We start from the raw sequence: 17035 nt of genomic DNA, 5'->3' as shown, positions 1-17035 counted from the left end.
CTCTCTCTCTCTGTGTGTGCGTGTGTGTGTGTGTGTGTGTGTGTGTGTGAGACAGTACTGGGAGGGCCAGAGTCTCGTGGAGTCCTGAGGAAAATCAGTGACATGTTGGAGATTATTTTAAAGAGAATTGACACTCTAGCAAAACTCAGCAACACCAGCAAAAGCCACAGCCTGGAGGAACTCAGCTCTACTCTTGAAAGGTACACAGTGTGTGTGTGTGTGTGTGTGTGATGTGGGAGTCTTGCTTAAAATTTCCTCAGAATTAGCATTTTTTTCCCCCCATAGTCTCCATGGTGACAGAGCCCCTCGTACCAGGGGTTGAGAGGCTTCATGTTGTCATGAGTTCAGGGCCACAGTGTGTGCTGACTGGATGTCAGTGGTGTTTTGGTCTTGGTTGCAGCTTCAGTGCTAAATTATACACACTTAAAAATAATGTGTTAGTATCTTACACACTTTTTTGTGTTATTACTATTTTAACACGTGTTAAATTATCCAATAAATTCACACGAGTGATCAACATGTGTTAAATTATTGGACAATCACGTTGCTGACTGCGTTGCTGACATCATCCAATTCTGAACTCACCTCAAAGAAAATGTTCGCTGCTTTGAGCTTTTGATTGTGACAGCGGAGTCAGAGTCCTGAGGCGAGGAAACAAAATGACCACAGGTAAGTTAGCGTTCATCCCTATTTAGCGTTATTACTGCTGAAAGTGCCTGGCCTAGTTTGTAATATTTAGGGAGCTCTCGAAAATGTTTTAATTGGAATACAGTAACTCAGCGAGTGATAATTAACTTTACCTATTGTGACGGCTTCAAAAGTCAATACCATGTACTGCTTCCTCAGTGTTGGCGTTATGCTACTAGTGTCATGTGTTTATGTTGGCTGTGAAATGTGGACTGAGGTTATTTTATAATTCGGTGGGTCTGCATCTTGTCGGTTAGCTAGCTGGATGCAGTCACCAATCACAGTAGGAATGAGTGATGCTAACCTAGACGCTCACCTGAGTAGATAACATTACGTTAGCATACAGCACGTGGTAATGTTAGACATTGCCATTACCTTTTTGAAAATTAACGATAATGTAGCATTACAGCTATTCACCATGATGTAATACAGAGAGTGGTTTAACATTAATTACGTTTAGCAAGTGTTTTGGACGAGACAAGCTGTAGTAATTAGCATTAGGAGGACGGGTTAGAGCCGTGTTTCTTCACGTGTTTGGTGAATGTTAATGCTAGTTAACAGGTGCAGACAGTCAGTGGCTACTGGAACTTAGCTAGCTCAGTAATGTCGAGGCCACAAGTTCTTCACAAGGATAATGTGACAAAAAGAGAGGCTGGGGTTTAGGATGTAATGCTTTCCACTATTTCTGTGATGTTGGTTTATTTAATTAGATTTTGCAAAAAAAAAAAAATTGGTGGTGAGGTGCTAAAGGCTGGAAAATAAATATTTGCAAGTTAGCTAGATTTTCCTGGTGAGGCTACAGCACCATTTTGTTCATTTCGTTCAAAATTAAACAATTTGGGATTCTGTAAAGTAATTTCTCAGTTGAAGCCCAAAGGCATTTCTCCATATTTTGTAGCTAACAACTACCCAACACTCTTTTTGCTCTTTACAGCTCTTTAAATGGAAGGCAATGGGACTCTTGTCTTCCCAGATGGCAGGGAGATTTGTAAGAAGATACATCAACTCCAATTCTTATATATGTCAAATGTTTTAATGGTTTTAATAAATGTCACCTGAATTTCATGCAATTGTTTGTTTATTTTGTGAACATTTTATTAGAATTTTACATACAAACAAATTGCATTTTAGGATAATTGTAGGGGGGAAAAGTATAAACAACACATCTGTGTTATTTTTGTGTTATTTTTTAACACATCTTTGTGTGGAAAGGTACGAACACAGCATGCATTAAATGTACTAACACACTTATTGTGTTGAAAGCAGCACAAAATGTGTTGTCCTTAATTAGACACGCAGGTGTTAAAAATGAACACGTGTTATTAACACATCAGTTTTAAGAGTGTAGTTAAAATACATTTATCTAAATCACTGTAATTTGTCAGTAATTGGCATCTTAACAGCGTAATGAATAGTTATTGGATAACACTTGACATAAAGGTTCCCTTTATTGATATTATTTACAGCATTAGTTAATATTATACAATGGTTAGTTCACTCATTTGAATGATTAGTTTGAAGTAGCAAAAGTGTGCTAATATTTAGTTTAACAGCACTTGAAAATTTCAAGTTAAGTTCTTGTCCGATACTAGTCAGAACCAAAATTTGGACCCTGCCCTGGCTGATTTCCTCTTGTCCTAACTCGGCAAGAAGTTCACACAAACACAGTTCAGTGCAAAGCTTCTTAGTTTAAGAGCATAGCATTTTATATATATATATATAAATTGATAACGAATGATATGTCAATTGGAACAGGTCACAGTTAAAATCAAAACATATACTGCATAGGCTTCAGTGATACAGGAACTAAGGTATAATAGGTAGGAGGAGGAGGGTGGGGACGATTAGGAGCGCACAAAACAACTATCAGTTCTTGTACATCGTGCCGCAGACTAGAGACCTTCAGAATTGAGACACAGCTTATACTATAAAACTTATCAGTATCACTCCTCTTATGTGTATTCGCTACATAAAATTTAAATTTTAACAATAATTTGTTACATTGAAACTGTTACTACACTTATTATGGGCTGTCAGTCAGTCTGTGCTGGCAACATGCAACCCTCTGTTCAGCTGTGGCTTCTTTGGGAATTATTTTCATTGATGGAGCAGAAATAAACAAAAATTTTGCCCATATTGTGTCTGGCATGTCAGCTAATCAGTATATATTTCTTGTTTATAGAACTGTTGTATAAAATCAATATCACATTTGCAATCATGCTGTTGTACTGAATATGAGCACAGCTGTGAAACAGCTGTAGACCGAGTGCCACAGGTAATTTCAAAAGTACTTTTGCTTCTGCAGCATTGCTTAATTGAAGCAGGTATCCATATTTACAGTGGATTTAAAACTTTGCACACCCCTGTTAAAACTACAGGTTTTTGTGATGTAAAAAATTAAACCAAGATTTGAATGTGATGTTAATCAGAAACACTTCACTGATCACAGGTGTACAATAATTACTTTTGAATATAAGTTTGATTGGTTAATTTTGAGCAGTCATATATCCCATTATAAAAGGGTGTGCACACTTATGCAACCAGGTTAATGTAAGTTGCCACTGAAGACATCCACCTGTTCCTTGACAAACCCTTCCCAGATCTGGGATACCACCTCTGGGAACAGACACCACTCCTCTAAACATGTGCCACACCATTGTAAAGCCCTAGGAGTTTGGTAGTCTGCTTTTCAGTGTTTTAATAATATCAGTTAACATTTTTTTTTTTAATATGAACTACAATTATTTGATAAGGTTGAAAACTTGGCTCACCTAAATTTGACTTCAAGTTAGCAATTAAGTATATTTAACCAAGTTTTCTACCTGTTTTCCCAAGTTTTCAAGTTTTTTGCCTTAAATAGCGTTATAATACAAGTAGATTACACTGCTCACTTCCATTTTCTTAGTAACAACCTCAGAGTAAATAAGTGTTACATGCCTCCCCTGTCTAGGACATGCACATGCCTCTCTTGCCCCAGCACTCCACAAAAATCAGATTTGTGTAACACTTAAGAGTACCATTCATTTGTTAATTTCCAATACAAAAAGAGTAGCTTCAAAAGAGACTTCAGGAGAAGACCAGGCCAAAATACCAAACATAAGTTCTGACTTTGAGGGAAGTACTTTCTAAACTTTCAAATAAATAAATAAATAAATAAATAAATAAATAAAACAGAATGAGCAACAAAATTCTTACCTTACTCCCTCTCTAACCAAATATAGGAGAAAACATGGGCATTAACAAAAATGGCCTCCACCTCCCTCCTGCTTCCTACTGTTATTTAAATAATTACATTATAAACAGTTTCCTAAATCTCTTCCTAGGAGTGTAAGTGAGAACAAAAAACAAAGTAGCAACAAATTACCAAGTCTACTTTAGTAAACAATATGTTGTACACTAACAAGAAGAAGGGGGTGGGTAGAACGCACGAGCACACGCACACACACACTAGCATCTGGGACAAGCGACACTGATCTCAGCATCCTAGAGACAAAAAAGCCTCCCCAAACTGAGTTTCCTCTTCCGCGGTATCCATCAGCTCTCCCTCCAGCAGTTGATGGTAACTAGAGTCAGCTGGTCTCCATTAAGCTGTGCACTGAGGAGAGAGAGTGAAAGCAGGAGAGAGCAAAACACAAAAAGACTGCATATAAATAGTAAAGAAAATAAAAATAATTACACCTTGGGACGCAAGTCTAAATCTCAATTATTTTTTTTCCTTCTTACATTTCCTGCTTTTCTCAGAACTTACAGGGCTCTTTTTCTCCTCAGCGCTTCCTTGGAGCTTGATAGTCTGCTCACTTTCCTTTGATTTGTTCACTACAACATTTGCATAAATTAGGGCATCAGTGCATGTTTCATGCAAATTGGTTGTATATGAGTCAACATTTGAGATCTTTGATGTCATACAATAGTTACATGACTTCGATGCATATTCATTGATACATCATTCCATGTTATCAAACCTAATCTTGCTTCTCATATGAATAAGGGCATTTGTGTGCAAAAAAAGCTGAACTTCATTTCAAATAAGGAAGAAGCTCAAAATAATTGTTTTTTTTCCCATACTGTTAGGAGTGGTACGATTTTAACATCCAAGATTTCAACAAAGTGCTTCTAAACATAATGTGTGTGTGTGTGTGTGTGTGTGTGTGTGTGTGTGTGTGTGTGTGTGTGTGTGTGTGTGTGTGTGTTTGTGTGTGTGTAGGTTTCAGCCGATGGGACTAGTGGAACGGATTCAGGCCATTGCTCAGAATGTGTCTGAAATGGCTGTGCGTATGGAGCAGATCCTGCAGAAGAGTAAAAATGCTGCCACAGGTGCCTATACTAATTCACTCACCATTGTAAGACCTAATACACTTTAATTTACCTTTATAATTTAGATTAGCAAAATAATTCCTAATACATAAGGAAAGGTTTACCAATCCTGAATGTCCCTGTACGCCAGGCTCTTACGTACTTCAGTCTGATATTACTGCTGTCCTCGTTTGTTTTAAACTTATTTCTGTAGCTGTGGGTTTCAATAAATATAGTTCTTTTGAAATGACTGGATCAGTCATTGCCGTTTCTTGTTTTTGTAATCAACTGAACCACAGTAGCATTTTATTTCTCCAGCAGATTTCAATGTTGTAGCCTTCTGCTGATCAAACACCATGTATTTATTTGTTATCTCTATGTATTCATTGTTTTGAGTTTACTTTTTTTTTGCACTCTGCTGGAATATTTTCCCCATTGTTACCACTGTCAGGATCATTCCTGTAATCAGACAGAACGATGCATAATCCCTTTGTGTGTGATCATGCTTGCTGGAGCTTGGCAGCCTGTTGAATAAAGAACAGCAGTGCTTCTTTAATTAGGCTAACTGAGACCCAGTTCCAGACAGCACAGAAGATTTTTATTAATCAAGGCAAGGGGATGTTGCTAATTTTCTGTTTCTCCCACTGCCTCAGGACACAGTGGGATAAACCTTGGTCATCAGATATGCATTTATCTGTGTCCACTGACATGCCACTGTATAATGATGCAACCAGAAGGATATAAATGTGACATTTTCAAACCAAAAGAAGGGAACCAAGGAGGCAGATAAGGATAAGATTTAACTTTCCCCTGCCTCATTAAAGCTGCCACAGTTTTGATCCCTTTAACAACCGTTTTCATACTGTTCACTTAGGGAGAAGTAATGTCAAACTGAATGTCTGTCTGTGTCATCTGCAGGGAGAGATGGAATGGCAGGGCAGTGTGAAATCCCAAAAGATCCTGGCTACCCAGACTGTGCAAGTAAAGTTGATGTATGTTGATATTACCATGACTCATTAGAGATCTCTCACTGCGCTACAGTATATTTCTTATACCCTCTGTTTTATTGAGTTATGGATTGGCAATGTCAAGCCAGAACATCGACCAAATACCATATTATCTGTCTCTGCTAGGAATGTAATGCAATGGCTGTGTTTGCATCTGTAACTGTTTACTGCTCCAAATATTTGTCTTTTAGATTCATATTTAAACCAGCAAAGGGTCTGGAAGGTTTATTAATTTAAATTAATTTAATATGTATTTTTTTGAACCCTACTACTCCAAAAACACTGGAAAATGGGCTGCTAGAAAAAGAATTAATTTTTCATTTAGAAATTATAATAAAAAATAGCAATTTGTAGAACATAACTTCAATTCAGTTTTATTTGTATAGCTGTTGGATTTCCATGTATCCCAGGAATCTCAGATTATGCCTGTCAGATCTTCCGTCATGCCTTCCAGCCTGTTCTACAATTACTTCTATTAACTTTTAGTTCAGTGCTGCTATGAGCTAGAAAGTGTGATTTGCCTCAGAGCGTTTCAGATCGATCTGGGGAGCCTAAGTGAACACACACGGACACATGCATGCTCAAATAGACATCCGAGTTTATTCATGGAAACCAAGAGTATTTATACACATTGATAACAAGCAGTGTGTGGACGGTTTCTACTGGTCCAGGTGTCAGACAGATTTAAACAAAACACATAGCACATAGTCATAATACAAAATAAGTCCTGTGTCATGTTGACACAGAAATACATAATAATATAATCAAGGATAGCAGTTGATCAGCTTATTTAAAGAGGTAATCAAATGAATACATTCATCATAGGTATTTGATAGCAGTTCATAATATAAGAGAGTACATGATATAAGAGAATTTCCTTTCAATAGCGCTTTTTACAATGGACGTTGTCTCAAAGCTTCTTTACAGAAGCATATAAACACGGTATACAGACTAAAAAATGAAAAAAGAATAGTGCACATCCTATTCATGTCTGTATTTGTATTCTTTTAGAACACATTATCTCTTCAGTCTGAATAATGTTACTTGCAGCAAAGTAGATATGATTAACACTACTGTCTGTGGAGTTTCTTCCTACCTCCCAAAAACATTGTTGGTGGACTGGCTAAGATAAAATACCCCAAGGCATGAATGAGTGTGAATATATGTGCGCCCTATAATGGACTGGAGTTCCATTCAGGGTGTATTCTAGCCTCATACCCAGAGTTCTCTGAACCCACTGTGACACTGACCAGGATAAAGAGATTACTCAAAGTGAGTGTGACAATGCAAATGTACAAAGCAATAAATGAAAACTTATAGGCATTGATTACAGTTGGACAGCTCTGTAACAGTCTATAGACTCCCTACATATACAAAATCTGTACCGTAGTTTCCTTCAGATTTACACTCTCTTCATCTTTGTCTGCTTCATTCAGAATTCCCACTGTGAATTTCATACTAATGCAAACAATAATGAAGGGAAACATGCGGGTTTAATTAATTCATGTGCATATTTTTGGTTTGAATAATGCAAAATTTCATCTACTTTAATCTACAATTAATGAACTGACAATAGTAAGCCATGTATTGCAAAATACTTTTTGTCAGACTTGCGCCTTTTTACATCTTGTTCAGCCTTGTTTCAGTTTCCTTTACTTCATGTCAATGATGTTAATTGTCTTTGGATATCTTTGAATTGTCATTCAGAAACAACAGCATGTTCTTCTGCTTCCTTGTAAACCATGTAAAACTGTTTGTAACTCTCCCACTCGGTTATGCTAGTGGATGAGGGCCAGATGGACATCAGACCCCTGCTACGCCTTCTATGGAGTTGATGGCTCCGACTGCTCCTTCCTCATCTACCTGAGTGAGGTGGAGTGGTTCTGCCCCCTGCTTGCCTGGAGGAATCAGAGCATGCAGCCCACCATCAGCACCCCACCAAAGACACAAGTGAGAGAATTAGCAGAGGTTGTACCAGTGTTCTCCAAGAATCTGCTAGGAGATGGTTCAAGAATGATATTTATGTCTTCCGATTTTATTGGAGTATGTTCAACTAATTGTCCTCTTTTTTCAGACAGAATTAAATAGTGGGGACAGATAGTTTTTATTCAGCTCAGACATATTCTTTAAGATGTCCCTGCACAACAATATAAGAACACTAACTACTTCAGCTTCTGCTATTAGTTATATAATACAGAGAACTGATTTATTGTAATTGCTGAATTACATGCACGTATGTACAGTATATTAGGCAGACTAGAAGTTAAATCCCATATTTACAGGTTTAATGAATATTGATTGGACAACAGAATATTATAATGGATGAAGGGATGGGAGTGGGGATGGCTGGTTGAAAAGAAAGCTTGGGAGAGAAAGAGAGGGAAAGCCATAAAAACGTATGTTGGACATTTATAACATTCTCAACTGTATTTAAATTAAGAAGATCAGTATATTAGGTAGACTAGAATCCTATTAGCATGCACATGAACATGGAGTGATATAGTGAAGGCAAAGTGCTGATTAATATTTTCAGAAGAAATGCTTTAATCAGCAAGCTAAATCCCATATTTACAGGTTTAATGAATATTGATTGGACAACAGAATATTATAATGGATGAAGGGATGGGAGTGGGGATGGCTGGTTGAAAAGAAAGCTTGGGAGAGAAAGAGAGGGAAAGCCATAAAAACGTATGTTGGACATTTATAACATTCTCAACTGTATTTAAAGAAAGAAGATCAGTATATTAGGTAGACTAGAATCCTATTAGCATGCACATGAACATGGAGTGATATAGTGAAGGCAAAGTGCTGATTAATATTTTCAGAAGAAATGCTTTAATCAGCAAGCTAAATCCCATATTTACAGGTTTAATGAATATTGATTGGACAACAGACTATTATAATGGATGGAGGGACGGGAGGGTGGATGGGTGGTTGAAAAGAAAGCTTGGCAGAGAAAAAGAGGAAAAGCCATAAAGTATGTTGAACATTTACAACATTTTCAACTGTATTTAAAGAGAGAAGATCATTAAAAAAAGATTACAGTGAAGTACAGCTCTATTCTTTTTGGGCCATATTCAGAGTCTACAGTTTACGTCCAAAAGTTACACCAGTATTTATGCAGTGAAATCTGCATGTATTATGCAAATCGCCTGTGTGTAGTTCACACTTCAAGGTTTCCACGTTTGTCTTTAGTAGAAGCATTCATAACAGGGTTTTTGAATAACATCTAGACTACTGCCTTTAACACAAGCACTTGCCTTTAAGCCCAGGAAATAGGAGATATTAAATGCAGAATGAATAAGGAAATCGCATTTTGTTCCACCTTTGCTGTCAAATGTAATATAAAAGCAAGAGACAATTAAAAAAATAAAAAGAGGTACTTGAGGTAAATGAGATTGAAATAAGCATTTAATAGAAGTCTTATATATTGTCAATATATTGCTGCATTAATAGTCCGAGTAGTAATTGTTATGTTAATCAGAGGAATTTGGTATAATTTAACAATACGGCTTCCGCCCTCTTCATTTTAACCGTGCAATCATTTACTAAGCTTGTGGCTCATGCTAAGTGTTCATAATTATATCATATTTAATAATTGGTCCTTGAAATAAGCATGTCTCTGATTAAGATGCTGTCTTAAGATGCTCTGATGTCCTCCGTGTGAGGGGACTTTTTTTTTTAATGCACTTTAAAGGCACATTAATATTAATTTATTAGTAGTGTCAAATGTATGTGTTTAATATTAATATTTCAAATGGCATTCCGTAGTTTTACATAGTGTATTTAAACCCCAGTGTTGCTGGACTTAATGCTGCTTCTCGCTCAAGTTGATATTGCACATGAAAAATGCAATTTAGAGTCGCACCTGTTTTAGGCAAGTTGTCTCTCACAACTTCTCAATACTTCTTAAGTGTGGAGTTATGTTTGAGGTCTGAATATTGATGTGTGCAATTTCGGCATTAAATCCTCACTATGTGCACTTAACTCAACCTTGAATACAGCCCTTTATGAATAGTGGTTCAGAAAATTATTAATTTTATGCTGCGCTGCACAACAGGGTGTCTCGGGAATAAGTGTGTGAGTTAAGCATTTTGTACAGCCTGTTGTTTACAATAGAGTAAAACTAGGCCAGTTAGAGTAGACCGCTTCAACAGTTCTGCAGCTGTGGTGATTCACTGGCTCGTGCAAGCTCATACACCTGACTCTCTGACGCTCGGCGGTAATTAAAGTATGCCTCGCATAGAGTCATATAACATAGCAGATATAGTGCCCTCCGGAATTATTGTTACCCTTCATATAAATGAGCAAAAATTGTAGAAAACAAACATTAAATACAATAATTCAAAGTTTCTAGTCAAACAATAGGAAGGATTGTTAATCCTTGTTCTAACAAAAATCATTCAACTTTTTCTTGCCGAGTTATTGACACGCTTATGAAATATTTCAAATAAATTCAACTAATTTGTCATTCTTGAAAAATAATATATATTATTTTTCTTTTTTGTGCATTGTGTTTCTATGCATTTGTTATATTTTTCTTTGTGTCCTGTTCCTCTTGTTATTATTGAGTAGCATAGATACATTTATAGTGTCCAGACCTCACTGTACAGCACTCTGGTCAAATTCCGCTGTATTTAATGTACTTAATAAACAAATCTAACTGTGTATCTCTTTAGGCAATAGTTCGTGCTGACATGGGCCCCCTTCTGGAGCAGGTTGGATCAGGGAAAGAGTCTCTGAGCTTCATGAGGAGGCGGATACGCAGGTTGGCTGTGCAGTGGGCCGTAGCTGCTCGCAGGCTGGACGAGCATCTGCGCAGCCAACAGCGGCAGCAGAAGAGGGTGAGCTTATGTATTCTCACACTGTGTATGCCAGGGGCACTCTACAACTTCACATGACAACATGGGTCATTATGGGAGTCCAAGCTGAGCATCGTCTGCAAAGAATTGCATCTTTCATATGAGCAAAATCCGGAATGTTTATTTGAAGGTTTGTCTAAAGTGCAAAATATTTTATGAATATTTTACATAAAATAGTAGGTTTCATGCATGATTTCATGAACATGATTTAATTGCTTTTAATTTACGAGAAGTGATAAATTCATGTAGTACCAATTACATTATGAAATCTCATGAGGATGTTGGCATTGATGGGAATTAAATCTATAGTATTAAATTTAGACGCTTATAACTTGTGCAGTAGATTAGTGCAGCAGTAATGTGGCTGTTGCAGAATTCCAGGGACCTGGGTTTTATTCTCAGCTTGTGTGTGAGTTCAGTGTTCGATTTTATTCAGGGCTTTGAAAATACATGATCAAATCATGTTGGCTGTATGAAACCAAATTATGTTAATGTTACTCAATTCAGTTGTGAGGTGTCCTTGAGCTGTGGAAGGGTGCTAAATAAATAAAACTTATTATTATCCATCCATCCATTTCCTGTACCGCTTATCCTTACTTGGTTGTGGGGAACCTGGAGCCTATCCCAGGAGGCATGGGGCAGAAAGTGGGGGACACCCTGGATGGGTTGCCAATCCATCGCAGGGCACAATCACACACACACATTCACACACTACGGACACTTTTGCCCCACTTATCATCATCATCATATGGAACTGATGTACACATTTGAATAATTAAATTCAAATTCAAATTAAGTAAATTCAGTGAGCTTTTTTCGGGGTAATTCTAACAGCTCAGTTTGATTGGTTTTAATCATATTTGTTTTCCCATCTGCAAAAATTCAGGCATTTGACAAGGGAGACACATTTTCTTCTTTTTCTCAGCCTTTGTTTCACGATATTTCGTTTTAGATTTAATTCTGATAATTTGCTATAAAACAACATCTTGGCTGCTGCAGAGTATTTTTAAACTAGCCCAATGTGGTAACCCTGTCATTAACTGTCCTGTTTGCTGCTCCTCCCCAAAGTAGGGGGCAGCATGATTCCTGTCTCAGTGGGTCTCTATTAGTACTTTGTGCAATAATAACTCTATGGAGCTCTATGGGACAGTGCATGTGTTTGTTTCCCTTTGATTATGTGACATCCAGAAAGCAAATCATTGTCTTATAAATCAAATTATGATTTAATTTGTCTCTCTCTCTCTCTCTCTCTCACACACACACACACACACACACACACACACACACACACACACACACACAAATAAACAGGATGGCATGTACTGAAATGATTTTTACAAGTGTTCATGACATAAAATAGAATTTACATAGAGTTACTGAAAGGGAAAGTATTTTTTTAATATAAAAATAGAATGTAAGGATATAAAGATGGGTGACAGCAACAGTCTGACTATAGTTGGTATAAAGTGCAGATATGTGCAGTTGTTTTGTGCAATGTAATGCTGTGCAACATTAAGCTGATGTAGTTGTACTGAAATTGCCAACATATATAATAAATATCTATTACATACAGGGAAAAGATGGATGGATAGTCTTAAAGGAATGTTGGCAGTGTGGGTGTTGGTGTTGTCCTGGTTCAGGGCCTGAATGGCCTGTGGGAAGAAACTCCTCCTCTTTCTTTCTGTGTTGGCCTTCAGGGAGTGGATGTGTGTCCCTGACCGCAACAGAGAGAAGAGTCCATTATATACAGTGCCTTCTACTTGGTAAATAGCAAAGAAGGCTGTGAAAAATTGTCTTTATTGTTTAATCTTTTGTTAAAAAAATTCACAAAAATACTCTGCTATCATGGATATCAAACAATTGCAAACACAGCACAGGTTTATCAAAAAATATATATCTTTGTTAAATATATGTCTGCCACTATTATTGGCACCCCTATGAATCCATATGAGAAAAATATATTTGAAGTATATTCCGATTGATATTTTAAAAAAATTTTGTACAGTCCTGGGTGACTAAGAACAGGAAATTGTTCAACCATGACTTCTTGTTTCACAGGGGTATAAATATGAGGTAATATATAGACCAAATTCCCTTATTCATTCATAACAATGGGTAAGACCAAGGAATATAGTTATGATGTGCGGCATAAGGTTGTTGAGTTTCACAAAATGGGAAGTGGCTATAAGAAAATAGCACAAGCATCGAAAATGCCCATTTCCATCATCAGTTCAATAATTAAGAAGTTCCAGTCAACTGGAAATGTAATGACTCAACCTGGAATTGGGCGCGTGTCTATATTGTCTTAACGCACTGTGAAGAGGATGGTTCGAGTGGCCAAAAAATCTCCAAGGATCACAGCTGGAGAATTGCAGAAGTTAGTTGCATCTTGGGGTCAGAAAGTCTCCAAAACTACAATATGAATTCACCTACATCACCACAAGTTGTTTGAAAGGGTATAAAAACTCACTTCGTAGAGGCAGAGGTTACAAACAAGAACCGGGCTCTAATAGCATGTAGGGGGAAAAAACACACCAAAAACCACCAATAACTTTCACCACATTTGTTGTGTATTATACAAAAAGGCCTCCAAATATATACAAATAACCCACACTCACAGTCTCTCTTACAAAAGAAATATATACAATGGAATAAAGTCTTTTCGGATCATCCTCACCCGTTTAGGTGAGCGGATCCTACCTTCCGCTGGAACAAGGTATCCTGCTGAATGAATCCACCCTGAGCAGTCATGAAAATCGCGAGGAAACAAGGAACCAGTGTCGATGTCCTTAAGGAATGTGACAATAATCCACAGCGTATAGAAATCCTATAGTTGAGCGTGCTATAGAGGTGAGCGTGCTTCTTCTGTGGTCTCTCTCCCTGTTTAAGTTTACCTCGGTAAACAGTATGCGCCGTTACATGATGACGGCGCTGAGTCCACATAGTGTCTTGAGATAACGTGAGCACGGAACCAAACACAGTGTGGATGATGGCAACTAGACAGCACTAAAAGCTAATGTGCTATTAATTAAAATAATTAAACACACATACATATATGTATATATAAACATGGAAATTACGTGGCAGAGCTACAAGGTTTTCAAAAAAAAAAGCCTCTACTCTCATCCAAGCATCTTCAGTTTGCCAGACACTACTGGAACTTCGAATTGGATCGGGTTCTATGGTAGAAACAGATAGAGCTTTATGCAATAAACACCAGAGGCGGTTTTTGCGCACACAGAGAGGTAGCCATATGGAAAAGTACCTCATGCCCATGGTTAAATATGGTGGTACGTCTTTAATGTTTTGGGGCTGTTTTTCTGCCAGAGGACCTGGACATTTTGTTAGGATACATGGCATCATGGATTCTATCAAATATCAACAGATATTAAATGAAAACCTGACTGCCTCTGCCAGAAAGCTTAAAATGGGCTGTGGTCGGATCTTCCAGCAGGACAATGATCCAAAACACACATCACAATCAACACAAAAATGGTTTACTGATCACAAAATCAAGGTCCTGCCATGGTCATCCCAGTCCCCTGACTTGAACCCATAGAAAACTTGTGGAGTGAACTGAAGAGGAGAGTCCACCAGCATGGACCTTGAAATTTGAAGGATCTGGAGAGATTCTGTATGGAGGAATGGTCTCAGATCCCTTGCCTCCAACCTCATCAGGCATTATAAGAGAAGAGTCAGAGCTGTTATCTTGGCAAAGGGAGGTAGTACAAAGTATTGACTAAAAGGGTGCCAATAATTGTGGCACACACACACACACACACACACACACACACACACATTTGTGTGTTTGTTTGCTTATTTATTTTTTTCTTTGTTTGTTTGATTGATAAACCTGTGCTGAATGAAACCAGACCTGAATGATTATAATGGTGCATCATAATACAACTTAAAGGCTAGTATTACATTTGTGGAGGAAATTTAAAGAAAGTGAAACATTTTTCTATGTAGTAACAAGGATACAAATGGGATAGGAAAAAAGTGAAAAGTTTATCATTGGGAGATAATAGGTTAATAGTGTGTAATGCGCATTAGGAGTACTTCTGTTATTTTATTATATGTTAATAGAATAAAAATATTTTTTATGAAATGTTAACTACTCTTCTTCTTCTTCTAAACTGAGTTGCTCATATTGAAATTCTCCTTCTAACTACACATGAAATTGATCAAACTCTTTATCTTAGTAAATCAAGGCCATACTACACACCATAACAGGTGCAATATTAGGAAAAACCAAGCAGTATAATTATATCAAGCAGAGGCGACTACAGTGAGTGTGGTGAGATCGTCATATAAAAGTGCTTCAGCATATAAAGGATATTGATAAATAACCATAGCATTTGAACAGACAGCCCAAAATGGTAGTGCAGTCCAGTAGATATTGCAGTCTAATAAAGTACTTGAGCTAGTGAGCAAAGTGGTGTTGGGGTTTAGACTTCATATCTTAAAGTGGGCTGTTGTGAAAGATGACTGCCTGGGGGAGGAAGAAGAGAAGCTGGCAATATTGGCTCCAGTACATTTTCACAGACGGAAGGAAACATACTGTACTGATACTGAAGCCTTCAGGCTCCAGAATTTTCTCTGCTGCCAAATGTAAAGGCAATGCATTTGGGTATTCCTTAGGATGTGTTAGAGGTCTTAATATAGAGGAACAATAATATATATTACCTTGGAAATGTGTTTAGTTCATTAAATCGCATTTTATGCACTTGTGTACAGGTTTTTCAATGTTAGACGCATACACTGTATGGTGTGTTTATGAATCTGCATAAACCACTCCAGGCTTACAACTCATTCAGGAAAATTACATTTCATTCTGTATGCTGTAGATGAATGACTCAGTTCTGAATGCAGCACAGAGGTGTGCTGTAGAGAAAACTACATCTCCCTTATGCACTCATTTTTTTGTGTGTTTGTCTGTGTCTCAGTTTCAGTTCTTATTTTAAGATGCAGTGGGATATATTCCTCTGGGCTGCAGTGATAGACTAAGAATCCACATGGTGCAACCAAGTCTAATTCACACTACTGCTATTTGTGATGCATCAGTATCCGCATACCCTGCACATATCCTCCATAATAGTTAAGATCATCATCAAATCATCAAATATTCTCTCTCAACCAGGAAGAAAGTATGGATTTGATGGCTATCTGAGTTTCCATCCTGACAATACTTGTGCTCTTTCATTCTTCCCTTGTGTGAACTGATCTAATACAACATTCAGACTAGAGTTAGAGACTGTTTGAAATGCATACATCAGTAGATAGGTGAGTCTGTACATAAATGTAGCCACGTATCTTGCTGATTTGACAGGTCTTTCTGTCTGGCTATCTTGCTGCTACTGTTCTGCTCTGTGAATCACAGAAAACAGTATTGTGGGATTTTCCAGCAGAATGGGCTCAGTAATGCTTGAAAAGGGATCATTTTCTTCAAACGCTCTTAGCCGAGACTCATGCTTGGATGTGCTGAGACATATTCACAATGTAGAGACACATTTTCACTTAGGGAAACAAGGCTGCTTTTAGTCTTTAGTTGTTTCAAACATTATATGCATTTTTTAAAAATGCATTAGGAAACAAATGGTCTATTGTATAAGATGCATATTGAACAAAAACAAGTAAATGATGAATTGTGGACGGATAGAAGTAACAATATAGATAACAAAGAATGCACACAAACTAATGTTGTCAAAAATATAGATTGAAACGGTTTCAATACTCATTTTCATCAGTATCGATACACCGATACCAGCCGCGCTTTCGTTTTCGCTCTCGCTTCTACTGACAGCGAGCTGACACACACCGCAGTGTCCGCATAGACCACTTAGCATTACACAAGATGGCTCAGTCAACTGTTGTTGATAAATGTGTTGACCCGTTGTAATTCTCAAAGCTAAGCTAATCCCCCTCAGAGCTCAGAGTTTCAGTTGATAAGAAAATACTTTGACTATGGTCCAAAGTAAATTAACTTAGATACTGTTGTGCTTAAAGGAATAGTTCAACCAAAAATGAAAATTCTGTCATCATTTACTCACCCTCATGTCGTACCAATGAGGTCTGTCAGACTTCTGTCAGGCTTTTGAACAATTGCATTACCTCAAGATGTTTCATTAATGTAAAAAATATACCTCGTTGGCATGTTATAGCCTTGTTAAATCTATCTCTTTTTTT

General features: G+C 37.4%; 2 protein-coding genes across 2 annotated transcripts in view; both read left to right on the top strand.

Moving 5' to 3' along the window:
* The first annotated feature begins 5835 nt into the window (after positions 1-5835).
* LOC128625658 (alpha-1,6-mannosylglycoprotein 6-beta-N-acetylglucosaminyltransferase B-like) lies at positions 5836-8145 on the top strand. Its single transcript, XM_053654220.1, has 2 exons — positions 5836-5972; positions 7770-8145. The coding sequence occupies exons 1-2, from the start codon at positions 5910-5912 to the stop codon at positions 8073-8075; spliced, it is 369 nt and encodes a 122-aa protein (XP_053510195.1). The 5' UTR covers positions 5836-5909; the 3' UTR covers positions 8076-8145.
* A 2539-nt stretch (positions 8146-10684) lies between these two features.
* LOC128617545 (alpha-1,6-mannosylglycoprotein 6-beta-N-acetylglucosaminyltransferase B) overlaps positions 10685-17035 on the top strand; it is a 50350-nt gene continuing 43999 nt past the window's right edge. Inside the window, exon 1 of the mRNA XM_053640707.1 lies at positions 10685-10831. Within this exon, the coding sequence (XP_053496682.1) occupies positions 10685-10831 (147 nt within the window). The remainder of the gene's footprint in view (positions 10832-17035) is intronic.

The sequence above is a fragment of the Ictalurus furcatus genome, chromosome 2, assembly GCF_023375685.1.
Source record: "Ictalurus furcatus strain D&B chromosome 2, Billie_1.0, whole genome shotgun sequence".
NCBI lineage: Eukaryota > Metazoa > Chordata > Actinopteri > Siluriformes > Ictaluridae > Ictalurus > Ictalurus furcatus.
The sequence above is the reverse complement of the archived record's forward strand: the minus strand, read 5'-3'. Positions and strand labels throughout refer to the sequence as shown.